Source organism: Sminthopsis crassicaudata, chromosome 1 (genome assembly GCF_048593235.1).
Source record: "Sminthopsis crassicaudata isolate SCR6 chromosome 1, ASM4859323v1, whole genome shotgun sequence".
NCBI classification, from domain to species: Eukaryota; Metazoa; Chordata; class Mammalia; order Dasyuromorphia; family Dasyuridae; genus Sminthopsis; species Sminthopsis crassicaudata.
The window spans coordinates 738,798,045-738,822,742 of record NC_133617.1 but is presented as its reverse complement, the minus strand read 5'-3'; the positions used below and the strand labels follow the sequence as shown (position 1 = coordinate 738,822,742).

Genomic DNA, 24,698 nt, shown 5'->3' with positions numbered 1-24,698 from the left:
TTTTGTTTTGTAATCCTATGTATTTTGTTTTATACATTGTTACAAGAAAAGGAGTCAGGACACTTCACCAGACTGCCCACAAGTCCATGAAACCAAAAAAAAGATGAAAAATTCCTGGACAAAATGACTTTCAAGTTCCTTTTAGCAATAAAAATTCCCAGGAAATGAAAGATTATATTTACAAAGTTGGAGCATAAGAGAATTGCTTACTTCTGATAGGTAAGACATAAATCCATTAAAAAAGTATATCTAATGGTGTCCCATTGTAGGAACGATAATTTCTTGAATCTTGGTTTTCTTGTCTCCTAAAGAAGTAGATTTTAATTAATTCATTCCAGTGGACCTCACCGGCCTCGGTTCTTTCAACTACAAAAAAATAAATAAATAAAATTTTACATATTGTTAAATCGATGGATTTAATGTAGTTCTTCATCATTTACTTTTTGAATGATCCTGTTTGCTTTGGAACACTTCATACACACACACACACACACACACACACACACACACACACACACACATTATATGTCTTTTGGATTATTTTACTTTATGGCTAAACAAGTGCCACAAAACTTTTAATAGAGTCCAATGATGAAAATTAATCCAGTCTCTTTCATTTCAGACCTCTAACAGGCCTCTTTTCTCCAGGTGTTGCCCTGTCCCTAAGTCAGGCACCAGTATCCAAATCCAGGCTCCCTGCTTCCTCAATACCAGATAAGAACCCCCCCAAATCAGAGTTCCCTCTGCCTCCTGCCTCTTTTCTCACCAGTCTTTCCCCTCCCTGAAATGGGATCACTTTGCTATATCTCTCAAATGATTCTGTCTTGCTCTCCCCTGTGCGTCCTTATACTGTCCTCTGGCATCTCAACTCTTATTCATTCTGTATTAAGCCACTGGCCAAAGTTCTAGACTCCAGGGCTCGAGGGGCTCTCCACCTGGGACCAGCTTTAGCACCCAACCTCCCATGCAGATAATGCCATACCTCATACGTATAGTCATAGACCAGGCCTCTGTCATCAAAGTTGCATTCCCATTTGCCCACCAAAGGTGGTACTGGGTGTTCTTGATCTTTCCCTGTTATAATTTCTCGGACAAAACTATCAAAGACGATACGTCCATTTGAGTCACAGCTTGCCCCAATGGACCAAATCAAAGAGAATATAAAGCAGGCCTGTTTTGACAAAAAGAAAATTTACTATTTTTAAAATGAGTTTTCCATTCATCACCATCATTATTCCAAGTATTCCTCCCTTTCTCCTCCCCAAGAGGCTTCCCCATGACAAATAATATTTTTGGAGAGGAAAAAAAAAATCAGCACAACTGATACACTGAGAAAGTCCAAAAACATATAGCATGTGTGACTACTTTGGACCTCACATCTCCATGATGGGGAAGATTGTGAGTAATTTCTCATATCCTCAATCAAGTCCTGCTGGATCGTTCCACTTTTGTTACATTTACTTTTGATTTGGGGGTATGTGACTATTCTATTTGTATTGTTGTAGTCATTATATATTTTTCCTTGATTCTGCTTATTTCATTCTGCATCAGTTCACAAAGATCTTTCCAGGCTCCCCGCATTCGTTGTATATATCATTTCTTAGACAGCCTGTGATATTCCATTACTTTCATTTATCACTATTTGTTTATTAGCCTTTCCTCAATTTTTAGACATCCACTCTGTTTCCAATTGTTAGCAATCACAAAAACTACTGCTATTAATATTTTAGAGTATATGGGAACTCTTTCCTCAACATGGCTTCCTTGGAAGTAGAAGCCCAGTAATGGAGTCTTTGGTTCACAGGCTAGGAATATTTGGGTCACTTTATTTGCATAATTACAAATTATTTTCCAAAATGGTTTCTATCATAACAGTACATTAGTATGTCTATAATTCTCTAACCTCTCCAACATTAACTGTTGCCATTTGGGAAGATTAAGATTGATCCTGTCTCATTTCCTTATTGATTCTATTTTGTCATTATTCTTTTGTTTCTGAACTTAGATCAAAATTCAACAGGCCCATATTGGATTAAGTTTTAAAATCCAGCTTTCTTGCTTCAAGGAAAGTTGCTAACTTTGGGGAATATAACATGAACAGAAAGGGAGTTGGCTCTGATCTCTTTATTACACTAAGCTAACCTTCAAGACTATCTGGATTGCTGTCCAAAAGTCTCAGCCAATATCTTGTACCCAAACTCAGACAACTTCTTAATCTCAATCTCAAGGGAGGAGTGGTGGGGGTCTCTGTTATCAAAATTCCAACCAATCATGTTGTTTCCTGTGGCTCAGCTCTGTAAATAATCATATTGCCTTTAATCTCACAATGTCATCTACTCCGTTCTGTTCTTTATTCTGTATTTCCCAAAACCCATAAAAGGGGAATTTTTCTTGGGATCTTTGGCATAAATGGAAGCAATTCATCGATCATTTATGGACAAGTAGCATGTCCCTGCTAAAAAAAAAAATGCTGTTTTGTGTGATGATCTGCCTCTGTTTATCCTTTTCTTAAATTCCTATCATGACACATTTTTTTGTTATTTTTGCCATTTTGCAGGGTATGAAGAGAAACCTTAAGAGTTGTTTTATTTATTTTTATATTATATCTCTTATACATTTCTCTTGTTAGTGGTTTGCAGCATTATTTGACAAATACTTTGCAATTCTTCTTTTGAGAACTATTTGTTCATATTCTTTGACCAAATAGCTATTAAGCCTTGTTTATTTATTTATTATTTGTTTCTTAGATAGCAGACTCTTATCAGAGAAATTTAATACAAAAAATTTTCCCCTTTCAATTACTTTCTTATTCTAGATGCAGTAATGTAAGTAACCGATAACTGAGATACTTAAAATTTCCAGGAGACAGAATGCTTCAATTCTCTATTCCTTAATGGGTCTCTGGAGTATTCCTTCAGACACAGCCTCGGGCAGCTGTTCCTCATCCTACTTCAGAACCCACCACAAGCACAACTGGAACTACACCGTTCATCACCACTCTAGCTAATAAATAATGGCCAGCACAGATAGAATCACTTCTCTGGATGATCTCCTTTAGTCCTTGCATAATTTTATAACCCTTTGAGATAAACCTATAATTTTCCTTCTTTTTTTTTATATGACACTGCCCTTTGAGGTCACTAAAGAGTTCTCTTTGAACACCAGGGCAACTAGACTCATTTGCTTTTGTCCCTTTCTTCCCCTGTCCCTGTTATTTTTGGGGGACTAGTTATGCTAAATACCCTTAGAAGTTAATATTTACATGATCATTTTGTTGTATATTTGCAAGCAAACATAAATTGTGCTTAGTAGATTTGCTGTTTAATGGGCAAGTATCTTTTTTATTGTTCTTGTTATAGAAATGCTTGCTTTATCCCATAAATTAAAACTAATTTTTTTAATGTCATAAGCTTAGGATTCCCTGACTCACTGAAAATTTAACAATCAGTTCTTATGCAAGAGTTACAGCTGGCACAAATTCCACCTCTGATGCTTAATCTTAGATTAATCTTAGATATCACCTCCCTGGACCTCAGTTTTTTATCTGCAAAATGAGGGGTTTGCTAAGTGGTCTCTAAAGTACCTTTTCACTGACGGTATCCTTTGATACTATTTGCTAAGGTCACCTATACTGACCCTCTCTTGCCCAGACTTTCTTACCCTGCCAAGATCTGGTCAACCAGTCAAACCCTGCCAGACTAACTAGACTTCCAATCCTGTCCCTATTCTGACCAGTTTCATCCCAATGATCCCTAATTCTTCCGCAGGCCAATAAACCATCTAGCTAATCTCGTCAACTGCTTCCCTTTGTGGTCACCAAAATAGACTGGCTCTGAATCCAAAGGCCTCTTCTATTACTCAGCAGATTTCAAAATGACTGTGAGAAAGAAAAAACTCTTCAAATTGCCAAAATGAGACCAATTAGGTTTAAAAAAAAACCAGCATCTGACCACCATTACTGCTCAAAAAGGATGACCCTCTGGGGTTCAATGTAGAAAAACTTGAAAACCAGGAGTTTGATCCTAGATTCTGGTTCCCAGCAAACCTGAGCATTCTTTCTCAAGTGAAAAGTATTTTTTTAAATTAAAAGACCTTTATCTACCTGTGAAAAGGCCAGGAAATTCCTTAGTCACTTACTGGCCATTTCTTCCCAGAGTCTCCATTTTAGGGAGAGGAACCAATCAATCCCTGATCTCTGGACTTAGATCACCATTCTTCAGCCTGCAGCCCCTTCTGCCCTTGCCTTCTTTCTTGAGGGTGGGTTCTTCCTTGAGCCTCTCTTGGGGCAGCCATCCCTCCTCCTCCAAGCATCTCTCCAGGTACATTCCCAGCCCCCACCCCTGCTTCCCAGATTCCCTTTTATGTGTTTTCCCTATTTGAATGTAAACTCTTTGAGGAGGACTATACTTCTGTTTGCTCATATTTGTAACCCTAGTGCTTAGCACAGTACCTCACATACAGTTAAGTGCCTAAGAGATATTGAGAGAAGCAGAGAGGTATAATGGATAGGAAACTCAAGAGTCCAGAGGACCCCTGTTCAAGACCCAATTCTGGCCCATCCTGGCTGTGAGATCTTAGATAAATGTCTTAACCTTTGTCTGCCCAAATTATTAGTGACCAAGTAGCTGCCCATTTGCAACAAAAGAGGAAAGCTCGTTACATGACTGAAATCACAGAAATAAAAATCCTTTAAGGTGAGCTAGGATATGTATTTCCCAGAAAAAATTTACACAATTAGTTAATATTTCAATCTTAATGTTAAAAGTATAATTCTGGGAGAAAGATTTAAAATGTATCCCATAGAGCCTTGTTAGCCTGTTAAATGTGGCATTTAGAGTTTGGGGAAAAAACTCCCCAGTTTTCTGGGCTAGAAAGTATTTGTACTTAAACTGAAAAAAAAAAAAAAAAGCAATGAAGAGTAGCACCAACAGAACTGTGCTTGCATCACTAAGGAAGGGTTCAGAGCACACAGGCCAATCCAAAACCTCTGACTAGAAGCTGGAGGCAGTCAGAAGCTATTGGACGATATGGAATTCAGATTCCCAAACTCTGTAAGTTCCTTTAATCAATCAATAAACATGTATTATTATTATTAAAATAAGCAACAGACACTTAGGAGCAAGAGAAGCAATGTATAAGGAAAGACAGTTTGGGATCAAGTTGGGACAAGCTCTAAAGTCAGCATACAAGAAAGCTTTTTCTTAGGCCTGGAGAGACTTACTGGAACTGATGCTGAGTGAAATGAGCAGGACCAGGAGATCATTATATACTTCAACAATACTGTATGATGATCAATTCTGATGGATGTGGCCCTCTCCAACAATGAGATGAACCAAATCAGTTCCAATAGAGCAGAAATAAACTGAACCAGCTACACCCAGCAAAAGAACTTTGGGAGACGACTATGAACCACTACATAGAATTCCCAATCCCTCTATTTTTGTCCGCCTGAATTTTGGATTTCCTTCACAGGCTAATTGTACACTATTTCAAAGTCCGATTCTTTTTGTGCAGCAAAATAACTGTATGGACAAGTATACATATATTGTATTTAACTTATACTTTAACATATTTAAATGTTAACCTGCCATCAGGGGGAAGGGGTGGGGGGTAAGAGGGAAAAAGTTGGAACAAAAGGTTTTGCAATGATCAATGCTGAAAAATTGCCCATGTTTTGTAAATAATAAGCTATAATTTAAAAAAATTAAAAAAAAAAAGCTTCTTCTTGTTAGAGCAGGAGGTCCCAGGGAAAAGGGAAAGTGGGAAGAAAAACTAACCAAGATCCAAATGCGGATGTGTTTACTGTTGGGGTCTTCAGCCGCCACCTCAGAGAGCAAGATTTCAAAGAGGCGAGTGAGAGACACGACGACGTTGCTATTGCTTGTGGGAATCAGCTCCTGTAGAGCCACAAAGAACAGTCAATTCTTGCCTCTCTGGAAGGTCACACAGAGTTAGTAATTCAGTAGAAATAGTCCAAGGACCATGAAGCTTCACAGAGTTGCCTTTCATTCACTCATATGTTCAAATGACTCAATGACCTTTATGTTCTTGTCTAAGAATAACATATGAACTCATGGAATCTACAAACTGGGAGAGGATTCACTCCTGAGAAAACTCATGGCTCTAGGTTCACAAAATCTAGGGGTACCTTCTGTTGGTCCCCTTCCTTTGGGACATGCTCAAAACAGGAAGCACATGAAAGCTGTTGGAGCCAAGAGAATGTGGGTTTGAGTCCCACCTCAGACCCTCACTAGAAGCTGGGCTATCATTTAACCTCTGTAAACTGGAGAAAACAATATCACCTATCTCACGGAGTTGTTGAAGGATCACATGAAATAATATCTGAAAAATAACCCCTAAATTTCTTTGTAGACCTTAATTCACCTCCTAAATATCATCATCCTTATTAAAGGAGAATGATGATAATTAGTAATAAGGAGTAGCATTTCTTTAGCACTTAAAAGTTGGCGAAGTCCTTTACAATTATCGTCTCATTTTATCTTCGCAATCACCTAGAAGGTGAGTGATATTGTTATCCCCAGTTTAAAGGTAAAGAAACTGAGAAAGACAAGAGTTCAAATGCTTTGCCCAGGGTCCCGTAGCCAGCATGTGTCTGAGGCCGAATTTGAACTCATCATCCTTACTCAAAGTCCAGGCCTAGTCATGACAGTTTTGACAGTGAGGGAACCCCTTTCACCTCACATCACAACCCTCCACACCTGGGCTGCAGGGAGTCCTACCTATAACCTAATGGATTCATTCTTTTTGCTAGTTTTGCCTGTGTTATGAGAAGTCAAAGTCCAATGAAAAATCAATCAGCTTAAGGGTGGTGGAACAGAACAGACATTTTCAAATTTGGCCAAACTGTTGCTTTGTTTTGTTCAACTATTCCTGTCATGAAGGAGGGCTCTATTCTGAGTTGGGAATGGGAAAAAGGTACTGGGAAATATTAATGTAAAAAAAAGGAAATGAGGGTCACTAAAACTTGGTTTCTAACTCCACAAACCTTGCATTTTTTCTGACGAACCCGTAGAGCCGCAGGTGTCAACCAATCAAAGAGTTCTTGCAGCAGAGCCTGGTGTTCATCTCTGTCCAGAGGCTCCTTCAGGGAACTCAACCAAGAGGTAACGAGAGGCTTCCAGCCTAGCTGTAGGGGTTCCATGTAGATCATACCACAGCGACTGACAGTGGCTGGCTAAAGAGAATGAGGCAAATTTACCTTTCATAGCTGTCTCTTTCACAGCAAAGACAACCAAAAAACTAGGAAAAAGGCAACTGGCAAAGGGGTGCACTAATGCATTGTTGGTGGAACTGTAGTTGGTCCAACCTTCCTGTGGAAGCCAAATTGGGTGCGCCCTTGACCAAGTGTTAGCGCTACAAGGTTCATACCTCACAGATCCAAAACAAATATGGATCAAAGGAACCATATGCACAAAATTACTTATAGCAGCTCTCTCTGTTATCACAGAGAACAAAAAACCAGGGGAGCGCATATCATTTGCACTTGTGGGAAGTAGAGTGTAACAGAATGTTATTGCACTATAAGAAATTACTAAATTAATGATTTCTGAAAAACCTGAGACTTGGGTGGATAGTAAAGGGAGCAGAATCAGAACAATTTATGCAATTACTTTGGAAGCCTTAAGAAGCCTGATCAAAGCGATGAGCAGCAATGATTCCAAGGACCAGTGATGAAGGTGCTTCCCTCACCTCCTGACTAAGAAGGGAGGGAACCAGATGCAGACATGGTCAGTGGGGGGGGGGGGGGAAGGGGGAGAGCATGCTTTGCTCATCTATGCATATTTGTTACAAGGGGGTTGTCTTCATTTTCTTTTTTTCAAATAGGGGTGGGTGGAAAAGGGAGAAGAGGAACAAAAATAGGGTAAGAAAAAAAAAAAGGAAGGAAAGTAAAAAGGATTATTGAGACAATATTTTAAATGAAGAAAGGAGAAGAGGATGAAGGCCAGAAAGTATCACAAAGAGGCAGGCCAGCTTTGACAGCTGAAGGCTGGACTTAATATATGCATTTATGTTATAATATTATATATTACACATGTTATACACAATCAAGATCTCCACTTCCATGAATAAGCTTCCCTTTTCCATTCTTCTGAATATTTAGAAACACCCATTTATTTTTATTTACTTATATATAACATACATTTATAAATATCATGGATGTTTATAATTTAGTGTTTGTTAAGTTCAGAACTTCTTTTTTACCTGTCTGCCTTTTACCACAAATACTCCTAGCCATCCTCAACTCCCCCATTACAGCTGTCAACTTACTGAGGCCTGGGAAAGGTCCATGGCTTCAAAGATGAGGCTCATCTGAGCAGACATCTGGATGATCTCCCCACTCATTAGGCAAAGCTGAAAACAAGGATTTCAAGAAGGACAATTAGGAAAATCCAAAAACTTACAGCTTGTGTATAGAAAATTATCTATCCCAACAAGGTTAGTTTTCCTTTCCCAAAGATGCCTATAAGTAGCCAAGTCTCAGGGTAGCAGCAAGAACCAGGATTTGGAGGCTGAGGACTTGGGTCTGAATTCTTTTTCGGCCATCTAATACCAACATGATCCTGTGCAGATCACCAGAGCCTGCTCTGAGTCTCAGCTTCCTCGTCTGAAAAAATCAGGGATTGGGGCAGCTAGAAGACCCAGTGGATAGAGAACCAGCCCTGAAGTCAGGAGGACTTGAGTTCAAATCTGGTCTCAGACACTTAACACTTCCCAGCTGTGTGACCCTGGGCAAGTCACTTAACCCCAATTGCCTCAGCAAAACAAAACAAAAGAAAACAAAACAAAAAAAAAAAAAAAGGAAGAAGAAAAATCAGGAATTGAAGCAGATGAACTCTGAGGTTCCCTCCAAACTCTAAATCCATCACCCCCTTCTTCTAATGCCATAAATTATCAATCATGTCCCTTCCCAGCCCAGCCCTGCCAGTGGGCAGTTTCAGCTCAACATGGTGGATAGATTGCCTTTGGCCTCAGGAACATCTGCCTCCTCCCCATTCAAGGATCAACTGAAGAAACTTGGGAAGCTTAGTCTATAGATGAGAAAATCTGTGGGAACATAATAGCCATCACAAAGTTTTGGAACAATTGCCAAGTACACGAGAGAGCTGACTTAGACTGTTGGTCCTCAAAGGGTGGGATAGAACTCATGGATGGAAATTCATGGAAATCAAATATTGGATCAATCAATATACGGTAGATTAAAAGTCCTGCTGGAATTTTAAACTGTTAAAATTTATCACAAAATGAATCAGTATCACTGCCCAACAGAGACTGAGAATGGACTGGCTCTGAAGCCAGAGACCCAGGGTTTAAATCCCACCTGTGATGTTTGCTCCCTATGTGATCTTGGGCAAGTCACCTCTCTGGTGGCTCCTCATCTGTCAAATGAATGAATTGGACAAGATGGTCTGAGAGGTCCCTTTTAGTTCTCTATTTAGAACTCTTGATGCTGGAAAGGGCTACTTTAAATAGGAAATCATTAAAAAGAAGATACAGTGGAGATGCAGGAGTCAGGTTGGATGAGATGACCTCTGAGATCTTTACAATTAGCTAAATTAATTTCATTAATTAAATATATATTGATGTACATATGTTGATTCACCTGAGCAATTTTGCAGTTCCTTTACTTTTTAAAAAAAGTTTTATTTTGAATCCCAAATTCCACTTTCACTACAGCTCACTTACCTTTTTGTTGTCATCCAATACCGTGTTCATGCTTTCAATCCACAGGGTATCAATGGGCCCATCAAATACCACCCATTTGCGGTCCGGGGTCTCAGCAAGGGCAAACTCTCTGAAGGTGTTGGCAACAATACCATCTGTCCACTACGAGAGAAGAAGGAAGAAAAGAGTTGGGAAGTTAAGGAAATTCAGGATCCAGGAAAGCTGCTCAGGAGAGGGTTTATGGAGAAAACAGATACAAAAATGGCACAGTCAAGAAGAAGCTGCTTCAGTTTTAACAAATCAAAGAAAAGCCATAAAATAAAGCCAGGATAACTGAACAGAGCTGAGCTTGTATCACTAAGAAAGATTGGTATTAGCTAGTCAAGGAAGAGATGACTCTCATAAAAATGCATAGAATGAGAAAGTATACACAGAACCATGCTCCACCCTCCCCCCCCAAAAAAAAATAATAAAACTAGAAATTTCTTGTTCTAGAGTTAAGTAAAGAATTTGGCAGAGAAAGAGTTGTTTAAATGTGGTTCATTTTTAGTTAATGAATTTTTTTTATAAAAAAAGTTTGTTTTAGGGAAAGTTGAGATTTTTATTCCTGAAACCCCTAGTTTCTTTGAGGGATGAGATAGGACAAAGAAACCCTGGAGCCAGAGGAAGAGAACCAAGACCCAAAGAAGTGAAAAACTGGGCTTTGCCCTCTGGCAAAGACCCAACAGAGAAATATTATAAAAGTTGCTCGAGTTTCCCCACCTCGTGAGACACGGGATCAAATTGCCCAAAAAGCTGGCCCATTGTGATCGACTTGGGGTTCACCGTCCTGTGAATCACCTTCTCTTCCTCTCCATATGATCGCTCATTCATAAGTGAGAGTGTGTCAGCCAACACATGCAGAACTTTGGTCTTCCCCGCATAAGGTTCCCCAACAAGCATGAACCTTTGGATGATAATGACACAATGAAGTTTGGAAGGGGTATGAATGGCAACTGGATTTGGAGCAAGGCTCACTGATCCATCCTCTAGTGTAGACAGAATTCCTTTCGGTATACAAAAGATGGCAAAAAGAAAACAATGAAAAAACAGCCAAAGAAGCTCATGAGACATGAAATGGACAAGCCGGTCTCCTCCTGAATTTTCAAAGTTTCAGATTTCTTGGTCCCTCTTTCTAGTTGAAGTTAGCCAGGATGAACTTGATCCTCAATTATGACCTAAATCTCCATAAGAAGAATGGAGAAGACAGACTCCACCTGGCTAATTTCAGTTGGAAATAGGAATGAAGTAATATGAAGCAATCAGAATTCAAGGAATAGTCCAGTTGGCCCTTAAGTCTCCTACACGATCTTAACCATTTTTGTGTTCTGGACCACTTTGATAATAATGTTTTTAAATGCATAAAATACTTAGAATTACAAAGGATACCAATTATATTGAAAAATGTTCATCAAAATGTTAAAAAGTTCATAGACCCAAGATTTAAAACCTCTGCCATAGACTATGAGTAGGGTTAGGTGATTCTTCTTGCCTTGTGTACTAATTTCACCTATTCTAGTGAATCAGAGACATTAAATTTAATGTTTAAAATTTAATGTTGTGAGATTCTTGCTTCTTTTTGTATCCGTAACATCTAACACATAGTAGGTACTTAATAAATGCTGATTGATCGATTTATTTATTCTATTTATTCAATGAGCCTTGTGGAATCATAAAGGGAGGAAAGATCTATTCTCCCTGCTAATTCTCTGCTTTTTTAATTAATTTTATAATTAAAAAAAATTTTTAACAGTACATATGCATGGGTAATTTTTTTTTTTACAACATTATCCCTTGTATTCACTTTTCCAAAATTTCCCCTCCCTCCGTCTACTCCCTCCCCTAGATGACAGGCAATCTCATATATATTAAATGTGTTACAGTATATCCTAGATATATGTGTATAAAACCAAATTTCTTGTGGCACAGCAAGAATTGGATTCCGAAAGTATAAGTAATCTAGGTAAAAAGACAATAGTTGCAAACATTTTACACTCATTTCCCAGTGTTCCTTCTCTGGGTGTAGCTGTTTCTGTCCATCATTGATCAAGTGGAACTGGCTAATTCTCTGCTTTAAACTGAGCTTATTCCTGCTTCAGAGGAAAAAGTGTTCTAGCTAATGACTTTTGAAGAGTCCCCTAATTGACCTAGTTCCATCTAAAGCCATGTCTTATCTAATACTTGAACTCTTCAGGATCAAAAACGGGAGAGAGGACCCTCCATCTGAGCCTTTCACTGGCCCAATGTCTAGCTCCCCAACCAGGTAGTAGAGGGTGGACAATGTGCTCTACCATTTTGCTCATCCCATTGCTTTAATCTCATTGTTGACAATAAGCATAACTGAGAAGAAAACATCTTACCCGTGTCTAACAATCATCATTTCATACGTCTGAATCATTTTATCGAGAAATACTTTAACGGGCTGAAGATTGTGCATTTTGCAGCACTCGTAAGCACATTCCAGAAAATCCTGAATTAAAACAAAAATGAGAAAGGCTGCTTTCCAATGGGGCAGGAGGAAAAGGTCCTTAACAAAAGCTTGTTAACTTTGGTTGAGATATCAAAAGATGCTTTTCCTTCAGGGAAGTAAATTTATTTAATTGGTGACATTTTTTCTATATGTTAGAATTATGGAAATAATTTTCAAACACTATAAATGGCAGTATCGGAATATTTCTAAAAAGAATTTAATGCCGTGTTTTAAGTTCCTCCTGTGTGTGCAAAACATGTTGGGCACTGGAGAAAGTGCAAAGGTTAGCTAGTACATCATCCATTGTGATGTAAATGTACATCCATCATGCATCATAAATTACAATACTGGTAGCTGTGAATATTATATGATAATAATCACCTGTAATGTGCAGCAGACCAAATTGCCATTGCTAATTTACCTAATTTCTACTTTGACCTGTGGCATTTATCCGATTTGCAGAGCCATAAGTAGAAATCTAGTCCATGAGGCTACAAGAATTGGAGGAGACATTAGCCATAGGGAGGAAGAGGCTTATTCAGCATAAGCCATACAGTCTGGAGGCCAATTCGGTTACACTGGGAGATGGAGAGTTGACCATCACTAAACTCATCAAGGTTGAGATGAAAGTCAGTTCTGGTGATTAGGTCCCTCTCCCAGAGGCCGCCTTCTCTTTGACTCTCCCAACAGGAAGACCCAATATGCGCTTACATCCATTTGAGTTTAGAGTCACTCTGCTCTGGTGATGGCTTATGTTAACAGAACAGCAGTTACCATGAAGCAGCAGCACCCTTCCCTATGTTAAGGGCCTGAGATGAAGCCCCATTCACCCAGTATTAGTTATGGTTCTGATGACTGAGTGTTACAATTCACATTAAGAAACAAAATGTTCTTTTCCTCAGTTGAGACATTTTCTGTGGCTTGAATCCCATTCCCCCTAATACCAAACTCTGGAAAGCACAGACACGAATTTAATCTGCCTTTGAGAAAGTCCCTCCTCCTACAGCCAGAAGCAACTTACTTTTTTAATTAAATTGAGTGAATTAATTCCTCAATGAGATGACTGTTGGGAAAAAAAAAATAGCCTAACACATATACTTACATTATAATCAGCTTCTGGGAGCTTGATACCAGGAAACAAGTCACTTGTTATTCCGTTAAACAAGGGGATGTCATGGGACAGAAACTTGGGTTCATTCACATCCTTTATTGATCGAAGAAGCTGGAAGTACCAAGTACAGAAAGCTGATTAATACACTAAAATCCCCACAAAGCCTGCATTCACCAACATGGATACAGCAAGGTCTTATTGTGAGAATAAAAAAAAAAAATGGGGGGCAGGGCAAGTGCCCGCATCTTGGGAGAGGAGCAAACCCACTGTGCGATCTATCATTGGGTGGAATATTACTGTGCCATAATAAGGAAGGACTGTGAGGAATTCAGAGAAACTCAGGAAGATTTGGATGAACTGATGCAGAGTGAAGTCAAAAAAACCGAAAAACACATCTGCTTTGATTGACAGTCACATAAATGAAACCAAAAAGCAGGTAAATCCAGATTAAAGAGCTAAATATTTGCCCCAAAGAAAAGAAGGTGAAATATACTTTTCTCTCCTCAAAAGAAAAATGGGAACTCTGAGCAGAACCCATTATACACCCACAGAAGAGGTCCCTTGGTCACTAACTTTTCTACTTTGTTACAAAGGAAGGTTTCATAAAGAAATGGATAAAACATTTTAAAATAAAACTCAACAAAATTCTAATTAACATGTAAACTATCTTGAAAGTTCATGTAGATATATTTTACCATGTTGAACATATATTGGATTACTTGCTATCTAGAGGAGGGGGTGAGAAAGGGGGAAATTTGGAAGGTTTTGCAAGGGTCAATGTTGAAAAATTATCCCTCCATCTGTTTTGAAAATAAAAAGCTTTAATTAAAAAAAAAAAAACGTTCATGTAGAAAGTAAAATAGTATGTTGGTAACTAAGGTTTTTCCTTTAAATTATCATTACCATAATGAAATTATCATAATAAATTTGCCACAATGAAATTAATATAAATGAAATTGCCAAAATCATTGCCATAAATTTCACTATCGTAATGAAAAGGGAATTATACAGACGAGCACTTAATTTCGGAGTCATAACAAGAAATTCTGTATCCAAAAAATGCGCCACAAATTGTGCAAGGTAGAGATAGAAGCAAGGTAGTCTGGAAAAGCAGCTCACCCCCACCCATTCCTTGGCAGCATCTTAAATAAATATTCTTTTTTTAATTAAAGCTTTTTATTTTCAAAACATGGAGAATTTTCAGTATTCACTCTTACAAAACCTTATTTTTATCCAAATTTTTTCTCCCTTCCTTCTCCCCTAAATAGCAAGTAATCCAATATTTTAGCTAAATATTCTTGCCAACTAGGGCACTGGTGGGCAATACGGCATGGGGGAGAGAGGGCTGGCTTCAATCAGAACTTGGCTGTGTGACCCTAGGCAAGTCACAAGCCCTCAAACTCGGATAGGGAAGGGAGGATTTCAGTTGGGATTAAAAATCATATAAGAGAGAGTATTTCTACACTGGAATTTCCCCTGCTGGTGAAACTATCAGTAGGGCTCACCTCTGTTGTCTTCACTCTCCCAAAAAATTAAAAGCCCCCACTAGAAGTATCCTCATGTGATCCTCTGAGGTTAAGTCCCAGTCACCTCACCCTAGTTACAGCTCTACCTTTTCCTTCCCCTTTGATTAACCTCCCCCACAGACTTCAGAGATTGGGCTCCCCTCCCAGCTGAGGAATGGACAGTGCCTGTCCTTACCAGGATATCTTCATTTTCATTCGGAAACTTCAGCTTGAGATTGCCGGCGGCCACCAGCACGGCCTTCACGGCCCGCATGCCGTAGTCGTAGTGAAACTGCGAGGAGAGCTGCTCCGAGCACAGCCGGTAGGTCATCACGATCTTCACGGACAGGGGCTTGGCGTTCAGAAACCCGTACGAGTAGAGCGAGATCTCTGCAATGAGGGCGTAGTTGGGCACCATCATGGCCACGGTCCGGAAGAGCACCTGCCCAGTGGCAGAGAGAGGGAGGTTTGAGGCTTTCAAAGACAGAACTGACAATTAAAGCTGTAGACGGTTAACAGCAGAGCTCTGAATTCTCCTGCCACAAACTCCACCGAAGGACAAAAAGGCAAAGAGGAGAACAAAAATGATAACTTGTGCCCTGGGGCAGGATTTCTCTGAAAATGGAGTAGAAAAGGAAGATGAATGGCAGGGAAGCTCTACAAGGTTGACTCTTCCTCATCAAATCTGTTCTCAGGGCAGCCGGTGATCAGTCTTAAAAATGTAAATAAATAGTTCTGCGGCAAATGTCACAGAGCAAAAATAAAGACTGATTAGAGGTACACGATCCCGGATTATCAAAGGTCACCGATTCCAGCTTATCTCTAGGTGGAGCCCATGAAATGGCCAAGAAAAATCCAAAGGCAACATCCACATGGACCCCACCAACAATATACTGGCAATGATGGACTGACCAATTAAGTCATGCACATTTCCCTTACAGAAATAGAGTTTGCACAAGAGAATTGTATAAATATGTTTACACATATTGGATTTAACATATATTTTAACATGTATAATGTATATTGAATTGCTTACCATCTAGGGGATGGGGTGGGGGGGAAAGGGTGGAAATTTGCAACACAAGGCTATGTGGCGATCAATACTGTCAAATTATTCGTGCATATGTTTTAAAAATAAAAAGAAGAGACAGAGAGACAGACAGAGACAGAGAAACAGCGAGACAGGGGGGGGAAGGGAGGAGAAGGGAGGGGAAGGGAGGGGGAAAGGAGAGGGAGGGAGAGGGAGGGAGAGGGAGGGGGGAGAGGGAGGAGAGGGAGGGGGGAGAGGGAGGAGAGGGAGGGGGGAGAGGGAGGGAGAGGGAGGAGGGAGAGGGAGGAGGAAGAGGGAGGGAGAGGGAGGGAGAGGGAGGGAGAGGGAGGGAGAGGGAGGAGGGAGAGGAAGGGAGAGGAAGGGAGAGGTAGAAGGGAGAGGAAGGGAGAGGGAGGAAGAGGGAGGGAGAGGGAGGGAGAGGGAAGGAGAGGGAGGGAGAGGGAGGGAGAAGGAGGGAGAGGGAGGGAGGGAGAGGGAGGGAGAGGGAGTGAGAGGGAGGGAGAGGGAGGGAGAGGAAGGGAGAGGAAGGGAGAGGGAGGGAGGAAAGGAGGAAGGGAGGGAGAGGGAGGGAGGGAAGTATGAGGGAGGGAGGGAGGGAGGGAGAGAGAGAAGGAGGAAGGAAGAAAGGAAATAGAGTTTGCAGATAGGACATCCTCCAGAAGCCCAGACTTAATGATCAATCTATTAGCCAGTAAGTATTTGTTAATATTAATAAAATCCATGATTAGCCGGCATACGTGAGTTGTAATCAGCACCAAAGAAACCCCACTCATACACATCAATGAGATGATCAAAGATTCACTGGAATATCCAATGCTACTTCACAGAGAGCAGAATATCCAGAAGGGAAATCTCAAACAAATGAGAGGAAAGTACAAAAATTCTAATACAGTTTGTTGTAAAGAAATAGTCACTGGGAGGTGGTGTGGTATAATAGAAGCGCTGAATGTTATGTCATGCAAAGAACTGGGTTCGAATCCAGCCTGAGACAATAAATTGTGACTTTGAACAGTCATTTAACTTCTCTGCTCAGTCCTTTCATCTATAAAATGGGAATAACAATACCTGGGAAAACAGTGGGAACGATCAAGTGAGGCAACCTATGAAAAGTACCTTGCAATCACTGTATCTCAATCCTTATTATTATCATTCTCTTTCTTTTATGGAGTTCAGATAGAAATGGTGGTCCTGGGAAAATCCTTTCATTTATCATTCTTTTCTACTCCATTTTCGTGAACTCCTGCCCCAATGCATAAATTATTATTTTGTTATCATCTGTTATTTATTATAATTTTGTTCTCATCTTTGTTGTTTTATTCTCCTTTAATAATGTTTGTGGCAGAAGAATTCAGAATTTTTCAAAAGCCTTACCTTGAGGTTGTCTGGTAATTCAGAGCGCCCAGCATAGCCAGGGTTCATGGTGATGGCTACAAAGCAGTTTGGGTTGAGTTTCAACTCTGTCCCCTCAAAATTAAACACTTCCAACTTCAACTGGATGGCTCTCTGGATGCAAAGGATCTGCTGGGCAACCACCGACAAGACTTCCAGCTCAATTCGATTAATTCATCAAAACACGCCCATGCCCCAGAAGACGCCAAACCTTTAAAAAACTAGGAGGGAAGAGAAAAACATGGTTGGTTTTTGGTAGATGAGTAGTGGAGTCACAGACCATCAGAGCTGATAGGGAGAGCTTGGTAGCCATCTAATTCCAATCCAGTCCTGACCAAGAGTCTCCCTGCAACTTCCCAACATGCCAAGGGATTAGCCATCCTATGCTTTGAGAAGACCCCGCCAAAGGGACATCCCTTCTTTCCCTTGAGGTAGCCCACTCTAGACAGCTCCAGTTGTTAGGAAAGGTTCTGCCATATCTAAAACTGACATTTAATTCACATAAAAAGAACAGAAACTGGGAACTTATCTTTTTAGCTAAACAAAGATTAGCAAGATAGCATCATTCTCTTTTTTTTTTAATTAAAGCTTTTTATTTTTCAAAACATATGCATTAACAATTCTTCAACATTAGCCCTTGAAAACCTTGTGTTTCTGTTTTCCTTTCCCCAAGCCCTCCCCTAGATGGCAAGTAGTACAATATATGTTAAACATGGTAGAAATATATAAGATAACATCATTCTCAAAGTGGATTCTGCATTGGGAAACCCATTGAGTCATGCATATCGATGTAACCATCCTGTGACACTGATTACCTTTCCCATGGCCAAGTAATCTAAGCCATCGGAGCAGTTGAAGACCACACACTGGACCGCCAAGGCCTTAGCCAGGTCCTTTGTAGTTTCAGTCTTCCCTGTGCCCGCTGGGCCCTCAGGAGCTCCACCAAGATTTAAATAAAAGGCTCCTATCTGGAAAAAATAAACAGTGAACAAGTTATTATTAAAATGCAAAATAAGCATGGGAACATGCTTATTGGAAAACATGGTCAGTGGCAACGAGGCCATGGCCCCGCAACAAACGCTGCTGGAATGCTTGGGGCAATGGAGGCCATGGGCGCAAACACAAGGATTTCAGGGGCATTTACACAGTCGATCCTAGATGGGTCATTAGCCAGCATATGATTATGAAGCTCCAAGCTGAAAACCCCAGAATACTCTGCAAGCAACTCAGGATATGTCAGCAACCTGCAGTAAACTTTTATTAAGCACTTAGTATGGGTTAAACAAACCCACAAGGGGCTAACACTCTAAAACTAACCTTTTCTAAGAAATTCAAAGACTTTTGCCTGCAGAATATAAACTCTAGGACTACAACAGAGTGAACCCCCTAAGGAGCCAGCTGATTGACCTGTCTAGCAAAATTGTGAAATATGATCAGGGGATCTTCAGGATAGGAAGAGGAAAAGAGAAGAAAGAGGAGCAGCAGCAGCAGGAGGAGGAGGAGGAGCAGCAGCAGCAGCAGCAGGGGGGGGGAAGGAAGAAGAGGAGAAGGAGGAGGAGGAGCAGCAGTGGGAGGAGGAGGAGGAAGAAGAGGAGGAAGAGGAGGAAGGAGGAAAGAGGAAAAGAAGGAGGAGGGAAGAGGAGGAGGAGAAGGTATATTCAGGTATTTCCGCACACAGGCAGAGTTATTGACCATCTAAAAAGTAAGGACAATGAAATTTATGTGAGCCTGAAATGATCCCCTTCTCCACTAATCCACCATGACACTTTGCTCCCTTCCTTCTCGTTAGGCTTGGGGTAACTCACATAGGTGGGTACATAGCCACCAGAAGAACACTATTAAATGGCAAGTGTTCCCTAAAAGGAAAGAGATCCCCATCTCCCATTAGCCACTGTTCACCAGGACTTCACTATTATTAACTGGTTGGCAACTGGAAAATGCCAAGGACTTAGCCCTCCCCGATGCAGTTTAAAGACAGACCAAGAATATCCCATGGAGGGTGGTCAATGAGCAGAGCCTGAGACCATCAGCAAGTTCTGAATAGCAGGTTAAAGAAGGTAAACCACTGGGACTAGTCACTTGGGGTGGACAGCGTGAAGGGCCCCTGGAGAGATAAATGATCCATTTGCTAATATTATCTTAACCCTTCATATGGTCCTCCAGTCCATCAGCCATTCAGCAAGCATTAGTTAATTAAGGACCACACTAGGCACCAGAGACACAAATACAGTCCCTATCCTTCATGGAAACTCTTAATCCTTTCTTGGAGAGATGGAGGAAGTGGGAGACCCACCATGTAAACAAGACTGATATACGTAGACTATCAAATAATTTCAGGGAATTATTTCAGGAGGAACCAGTGGTGGGAGGGAATGAGAAGTCTCATGAAGGAGGAAACACAGTTAATTTCCATGAGACAAAAACATAAAGGTTATTACACGACCCTGTGCGTGCAATGACTTGGGTTTCTGACACTTCCCTAGTCATCCTTCATCTTCATTTGCTAATCAGATGGATGGAGAACCTACCAAGGTCCGGTAGCATCTGTCTGTTAGAGGCGTGATGACAAGACGAGGTGAGTTGCCAAGGTATTCATAAGCATATTTGACATTGCAGTTAATGATTCGAACCCGGACATTCTCCCGTTCCCAATAATATCGGAGCTGAGCGAGCCACTGGAAATCTGTATCTTTTGAGACACCTAGAAAGAGGATAATTCAATGAGAAGGGGGAAAAATCCTTTAAAGAGGAAAAAGTTTCTCAAAAAAAAAAATTCTCAATATTCTAGAGCTATCATGGAGGGTGGGGGTAATTTGCTCATGTTGTTACAAATTAAAGAAAACTATTTTCAAAGAGGAAAAATAGTCCTTTAAGGCTGATAGACTGAGAGCTCTCCGACTCAAGTCCTTTATTTTACAAATGAGGAAACAGGTCCAAGAGTTCACCAACTGACCCAAGATCACACAGGCAGAGACGGGCACTTGTCCCAACGCCCTCTTGGTAAGGATCCCAAGTAAGAAGACCAGCCCCATACCCATTTCAACCATTTCCATGACAACATCCCGAGCATGCACATCAATGGTGACCAAAGCCCCAAGAGTGATCCTGGTCTGTTTGGACAGTTTCCCTCGGACCAAGTTCACGATGTCATTGAGCTGAAGTTGAAGGTTGTCATAGTATTTTTTTAAGCCCTGCAAAAGGGAAAACACCCACTGTGAAGCTACCTTCTTTCAAAACATTCAACAGTCACCATTTTATTTATACACTTTTTTAAAAATCAATTTTAAAAAGAAGGGATAGAAAGCAATCATTTTGTCTGTAGATTTGACAAAATATAAATAATAAATTTAGGATTTTTTTTTCAATTTGACATTTATACATACTTTTGAAAAGCATTTTCCAAGCATCATGTTTTCTAATGGCAAGCAGAAATGCTAAAACATGCAAATAGGTATTGATATGAACACTCCAATGGATCTAAATAATATGCTGATAACATGAATATTCAGTGGATCTGCAGCTCATCCAAACGGACGTGCTTTAAAATGATAAAGCTCACTACTCACCTTTGAAATTTGGAGGTATAGCTTCCTATAAATCCCAACTTCTTAAGTGTGGGTGGCAACACAAGGTGGGGTGTAGCAGTCATAAAATTATTATTAGCAGTAAATATTTGATCTGTATGCTTATTTGATATACCTATATACCCAGGTATACAAAATATATATACATTTATAATATATATAAATAAGTATAAATAGTAAAATTAAAATTAAAATTTCTCAGGTGAAAAGGATCTGTGAGTGGAAAAAGCTTAGGAAGTTAAAATTTATACCGAAATGAGCAAATGGCAGAGGGCTGGGGCGCGGGGTGTCTACCCAATATATTCTGGTGACTCTTATTTCTCAAGCATTAACATGAAGCACATGTGCTGTCCAGCAGTCACCTCCCTCAATGTTCAAACCAACCATATTTATTTTGGATCCTACATTTCCTTAATAACATTTTTGGTATCACTGGCTTTTGACAGCCCACACCGCGCAGAAATATGGAGGTTTGTCCTCTTCATACCTCCAACCTTCAAGACTTTTAACAGAATTATGATTTCTTAAGTGCCAACAATTTCCCATGTGCACAAATCCTTTGCAGATCTGGTTCATGTCCTGACAAATTCACTGCACTCACTGGAGGCTTGTTCCGCAGGGAGTAGGGCAGCACTTGGGTCCCCCCTCATTCTCACACCCCCGGCCGGCTCTCCTGTTTTTGGTCGTTTAGTCACTTCTAGAGGACCAGCTGTCACTGATAATATCCTCTCTGGAGTCTCCTTTTGCCCACCGGGCGTTATCTCTGAATTACCCACAATTTTGATTTGGGGGGGCAGTTGTAACATTCTGTGACCATCGCCGTCGGGTATCTCCAAAAGAAGAAATCCACAGGAGATATTCTATCTCAAGGAGGAGCTTGATGTTGTTGGAAGTGCTGCTCCATTTTCCACATGAGATTCAACTTGCCCTGTCCTATTCAATCCAAGGCCCACTTCAAAACTGTTCAGAAATGCTCAAAAGCTGTCCCTTCTTTGTAATCTTTTATCAAGTTTTCTGTTTCAAACCAGTATTAGCCACGCCCATCATGTGTCTCTGCCAGGTAAAGGGAGCAACTGAGTGTTTTTGAGACAATTTCTGGGCTCTTGGGGCCTCACAAAGGAACTGAGGAAATTGCCCATTTTTTAGCATCAGTATCTCATTTGAATAAGTCAAGTTGAAGGTGCTAGTGAAATAATCTTCTTTTTGTCTTTGCCCTTCCTTCTAATTTATTTTTATGCTTACCTCTCTCCTACTGAGGGGAGGGTTAATTTTGATGGGCCCCCCAAACTGTTGAGCAATCTTTTACTTCTGCCTGTTAAGATAATCCCTTGCAGGTCATCACGGTCCAAGAATTCTTGACACCATGACTGACCTCCTTCTAAATGGAATCTTGGTACTGAACCAAAGCGAGTCTTCAGCCAGCAGACACAAAACCGTGCCAGCCTGGTGTCCACCATTAGAGCCCGTCCTCCCCTGGCCTGGCCTCTGAGGTCTCAGCATTGCCTTCCAGCAATGATAAGCAGGATTTTCAAAGAAGTAAACTTATGCCACGAGGCCTTAAAGTGGCTCTCTCTGGGAAACCCAGAAACCAAAAGGAAGCTTTCATTTTCAGTTTCCCCAAAGACTTTACCTCCGGTCCACTGCTTATGGTTTCTTGAGTCTGAATTGTCCAGTACATCTGAGAGACGCAAAGTACCACCTGCCCGGGCCATTCTCGTACCCAGTCTTTTCTTTCTGATTGTGGATAAGCCTGAAAAATCAAAGTACATTTATTGTTTTCATCCTCAAATAAGCCAAGTAAAATAATCATCCTCTGATCAGAGACTTAATCTAACCAAAAAGAGGAGGCTGGACAAACGAAAGAACACACAGCAGTCAGCATCTCTGATATTGCTGAATCTATCACTGAGAAATATCATGCAGAAGGGATAAAGATTCTACTCTGACCCAAAATGGGCTATTTCAGACAAGTCAATGAGCTTCCGGGGGTTCTGGGCAATTCTGTCAAAGACTGAGCTTCAGAGAAGGTGCGACTTGCACTGAGAGGAGGAGTTCCTTCTCTGGGAGTTCCTAGTACCCGCGAAATCACAAGTCTAGTCCCTGTCTCTATCAGTCACTGAGCATGCGGTAACCTAAAGCACTTTAACTGTGAGAAACTATGGCATAGACCTTAAGTAAAAGTGATGGGAATCTGGGGAAGAAGCGACTCTTGTGATGGAGAAGAGCTGGCTCTTGTCCAATGCATCCCCTCGATTCTCAGGGAGGGGCTTTTTTAAATAGGAAATGCTTAAAAAGGGAAGGCCCTAGAATTAAATGGAGCTGGGAACGGCTTCCTATGGAAAACTGGACTTTGATTAGGACATAGAAGCCAGAAATACCAGAAACTCTGAGATAAGGGGGAAGAAGGGGACAGCCAGAGAAAATGTCCAGAGCACAGAGCGGGGTCTTCTCCATGGAAGCCAAAGTGGATCAAAGAAAACCCTGACAATGGAAGGAGAAAGTATAAGAAAACTAGAAATTTAGGGAAGGGGCAAGGCTTTGAATGCCATCCAGAAGCTACTGGATGCTGCTGCCAGAAAGCCGCTGAGCTTTATTGATTAAGGATCAGCGGCAGATTGGCTCTGAGCTCTAGAACAATCCCTTTGGGGGCCGGTCTGGAGCAGGAGAGCCCAGAGCCAGGCTGACCCATCGCAGGCCCCAGCAGTGGGCCCCGCTTGGGGTGAGGAAGGGCAGCCTCAGGAGATGGGTCAAGCGGAAATCAGCAAGCCTCCAGTCTTCAGAGAGTTCCCTGGACCCGCCAGAAGCAAGCCTTTGCTGCCGCCCAGACACCTCTCTTTCCAGAGACAAGGCTGCTGCATTATAAAGACTGAGCAGAAGTCATCGAGGAAAGCACAGTAAATGACTCCAAAGTCAGTGCAATTTCCCGAAGCTTTCAACAAGGCAACATCATAGCTCAGCAGCCAGCACACAGTCGGCACTTAATAATTGTTCGTTGCCTTGCCTAGCAGGCGCTCAATAAACGCACCATCCAGGACAGGGCAATGACTTGATGGATGCTCCTCAGCATCAGGTCCTCCACCTGGATGAGCCACTTCTCCACGGCCCCGCGGGCCTCGGCCGTGGAGATGAGGGAGATGAGCTCCACGCGCTCGCCCTCGGTGCTGAACATGGACCGGATGTCCAGGTTGGGCAGGAACTCCAGCTTGGAGATGCCCTCGAAGCACTTCTTCAGGTGCGGCTGCACGCGGAGCGGGTCTTTGGTCTCGGACAGGATCTCCAGCATCTCGTCGTTGGACAAGAAGAAGAAGCTGGGGTGGGACGGGAAAGGGAGCGCTTTAGTCAGGGCGAGGGTGGGGAAGGCACGGGCCAAGGCTCTAGCACTCCCCGGGCCCAGCTGCCATACCGTGGGAAGAAAAGTCGCTTCTTCTCCAAGTAGGCGTTCAGGCCCTTCATGATCTTGTCCAGGAGGTCGTTGCAGTTCTGCAGCTTCTCCAGCAGGCCCGTCAGCGCCGTGGCGGCGAGGACCTGAGAGAGCACAGGCTTGTGGTCAGAGCCCATCTCCACAGAAGCGGCTCTTCCCCCATCACCGACTCGGCCAGAAGGCCCTCCAAGGCCATCGTACAGGTGAGGACAACTGAGGCCTGCAACAGCCTCCGAGGCTCCTCTCTCTGAATACGCCCCCTCCTCTCCTCTGCTCAGAGCCTCAGCCCCCAAAGGAGCCGGGGGAGCTCCTACCTTCTCAGCTCTCTTACACCCACTCCCCAACAGGCCCTCTGTGATCCAGTGTCCTCAGCTGCCTCTATCTCTGGCCAAACCCTGGACCTAGAAGCTTCTCCCTCCCCCTCACCACCTTCCCTCTGACCAT

The 24,698-nt window shown here is 41.6% G+C and overlaps 1 protein-coding gene across 1 annotated transcript in view; it reads right to left on the bottom strand.

Annotated features, from left to right (window-relative positions):
• Positions 1-24,698, bottom strand: part of DNAH12 (dynein axonemal heavy chain 12) — a 125,652-nt gene that overhangs the window by 63,879 nt on the left and 37,075 nt on the right. Inside the window, 20 exon segments of the mRNA XM_074284299.1 lie at positions 211-260; positions 262-321; positions 323-359; positions 978-1,171; positions 5,778-5,897; positions 7,007-7,195; positions 8,290-8,373; positions 9,706-9,846; positions 10,447-10,630; positions 12,084-12,193; positions 13,296-13,415; positions 15,006-15,251; positions 17,232-17,422; positions 17,425-17,470; positions 18,065-18,217; positions 19,778-19,950; positions 20,284-20,440; positions 22,464-22,583; positions 23,859-24,141; positions 24,237-24,358. Coding sequence (XP_074140400.1) covers positions 211-260; positions 262-321; positions 323-359; positions 978-1,171; positions 5,778-5,897; positions 7,007-7,195; positions 8,290-8,373; positions 9,706-9,846; positions 10,447-10,630; positions 12,084-12,193; positions 13,296-13,415; positions 15,006-15,251; positions 17,232-17,422; positions 17,425-17,470; positions 18,065-18,217; positions 19,778-19,950; positions 20,284-20,440; positions 22,464-22,583; positions 23,859-24,141; positions 24,237-24,358 — 2,780 coding nt within the window.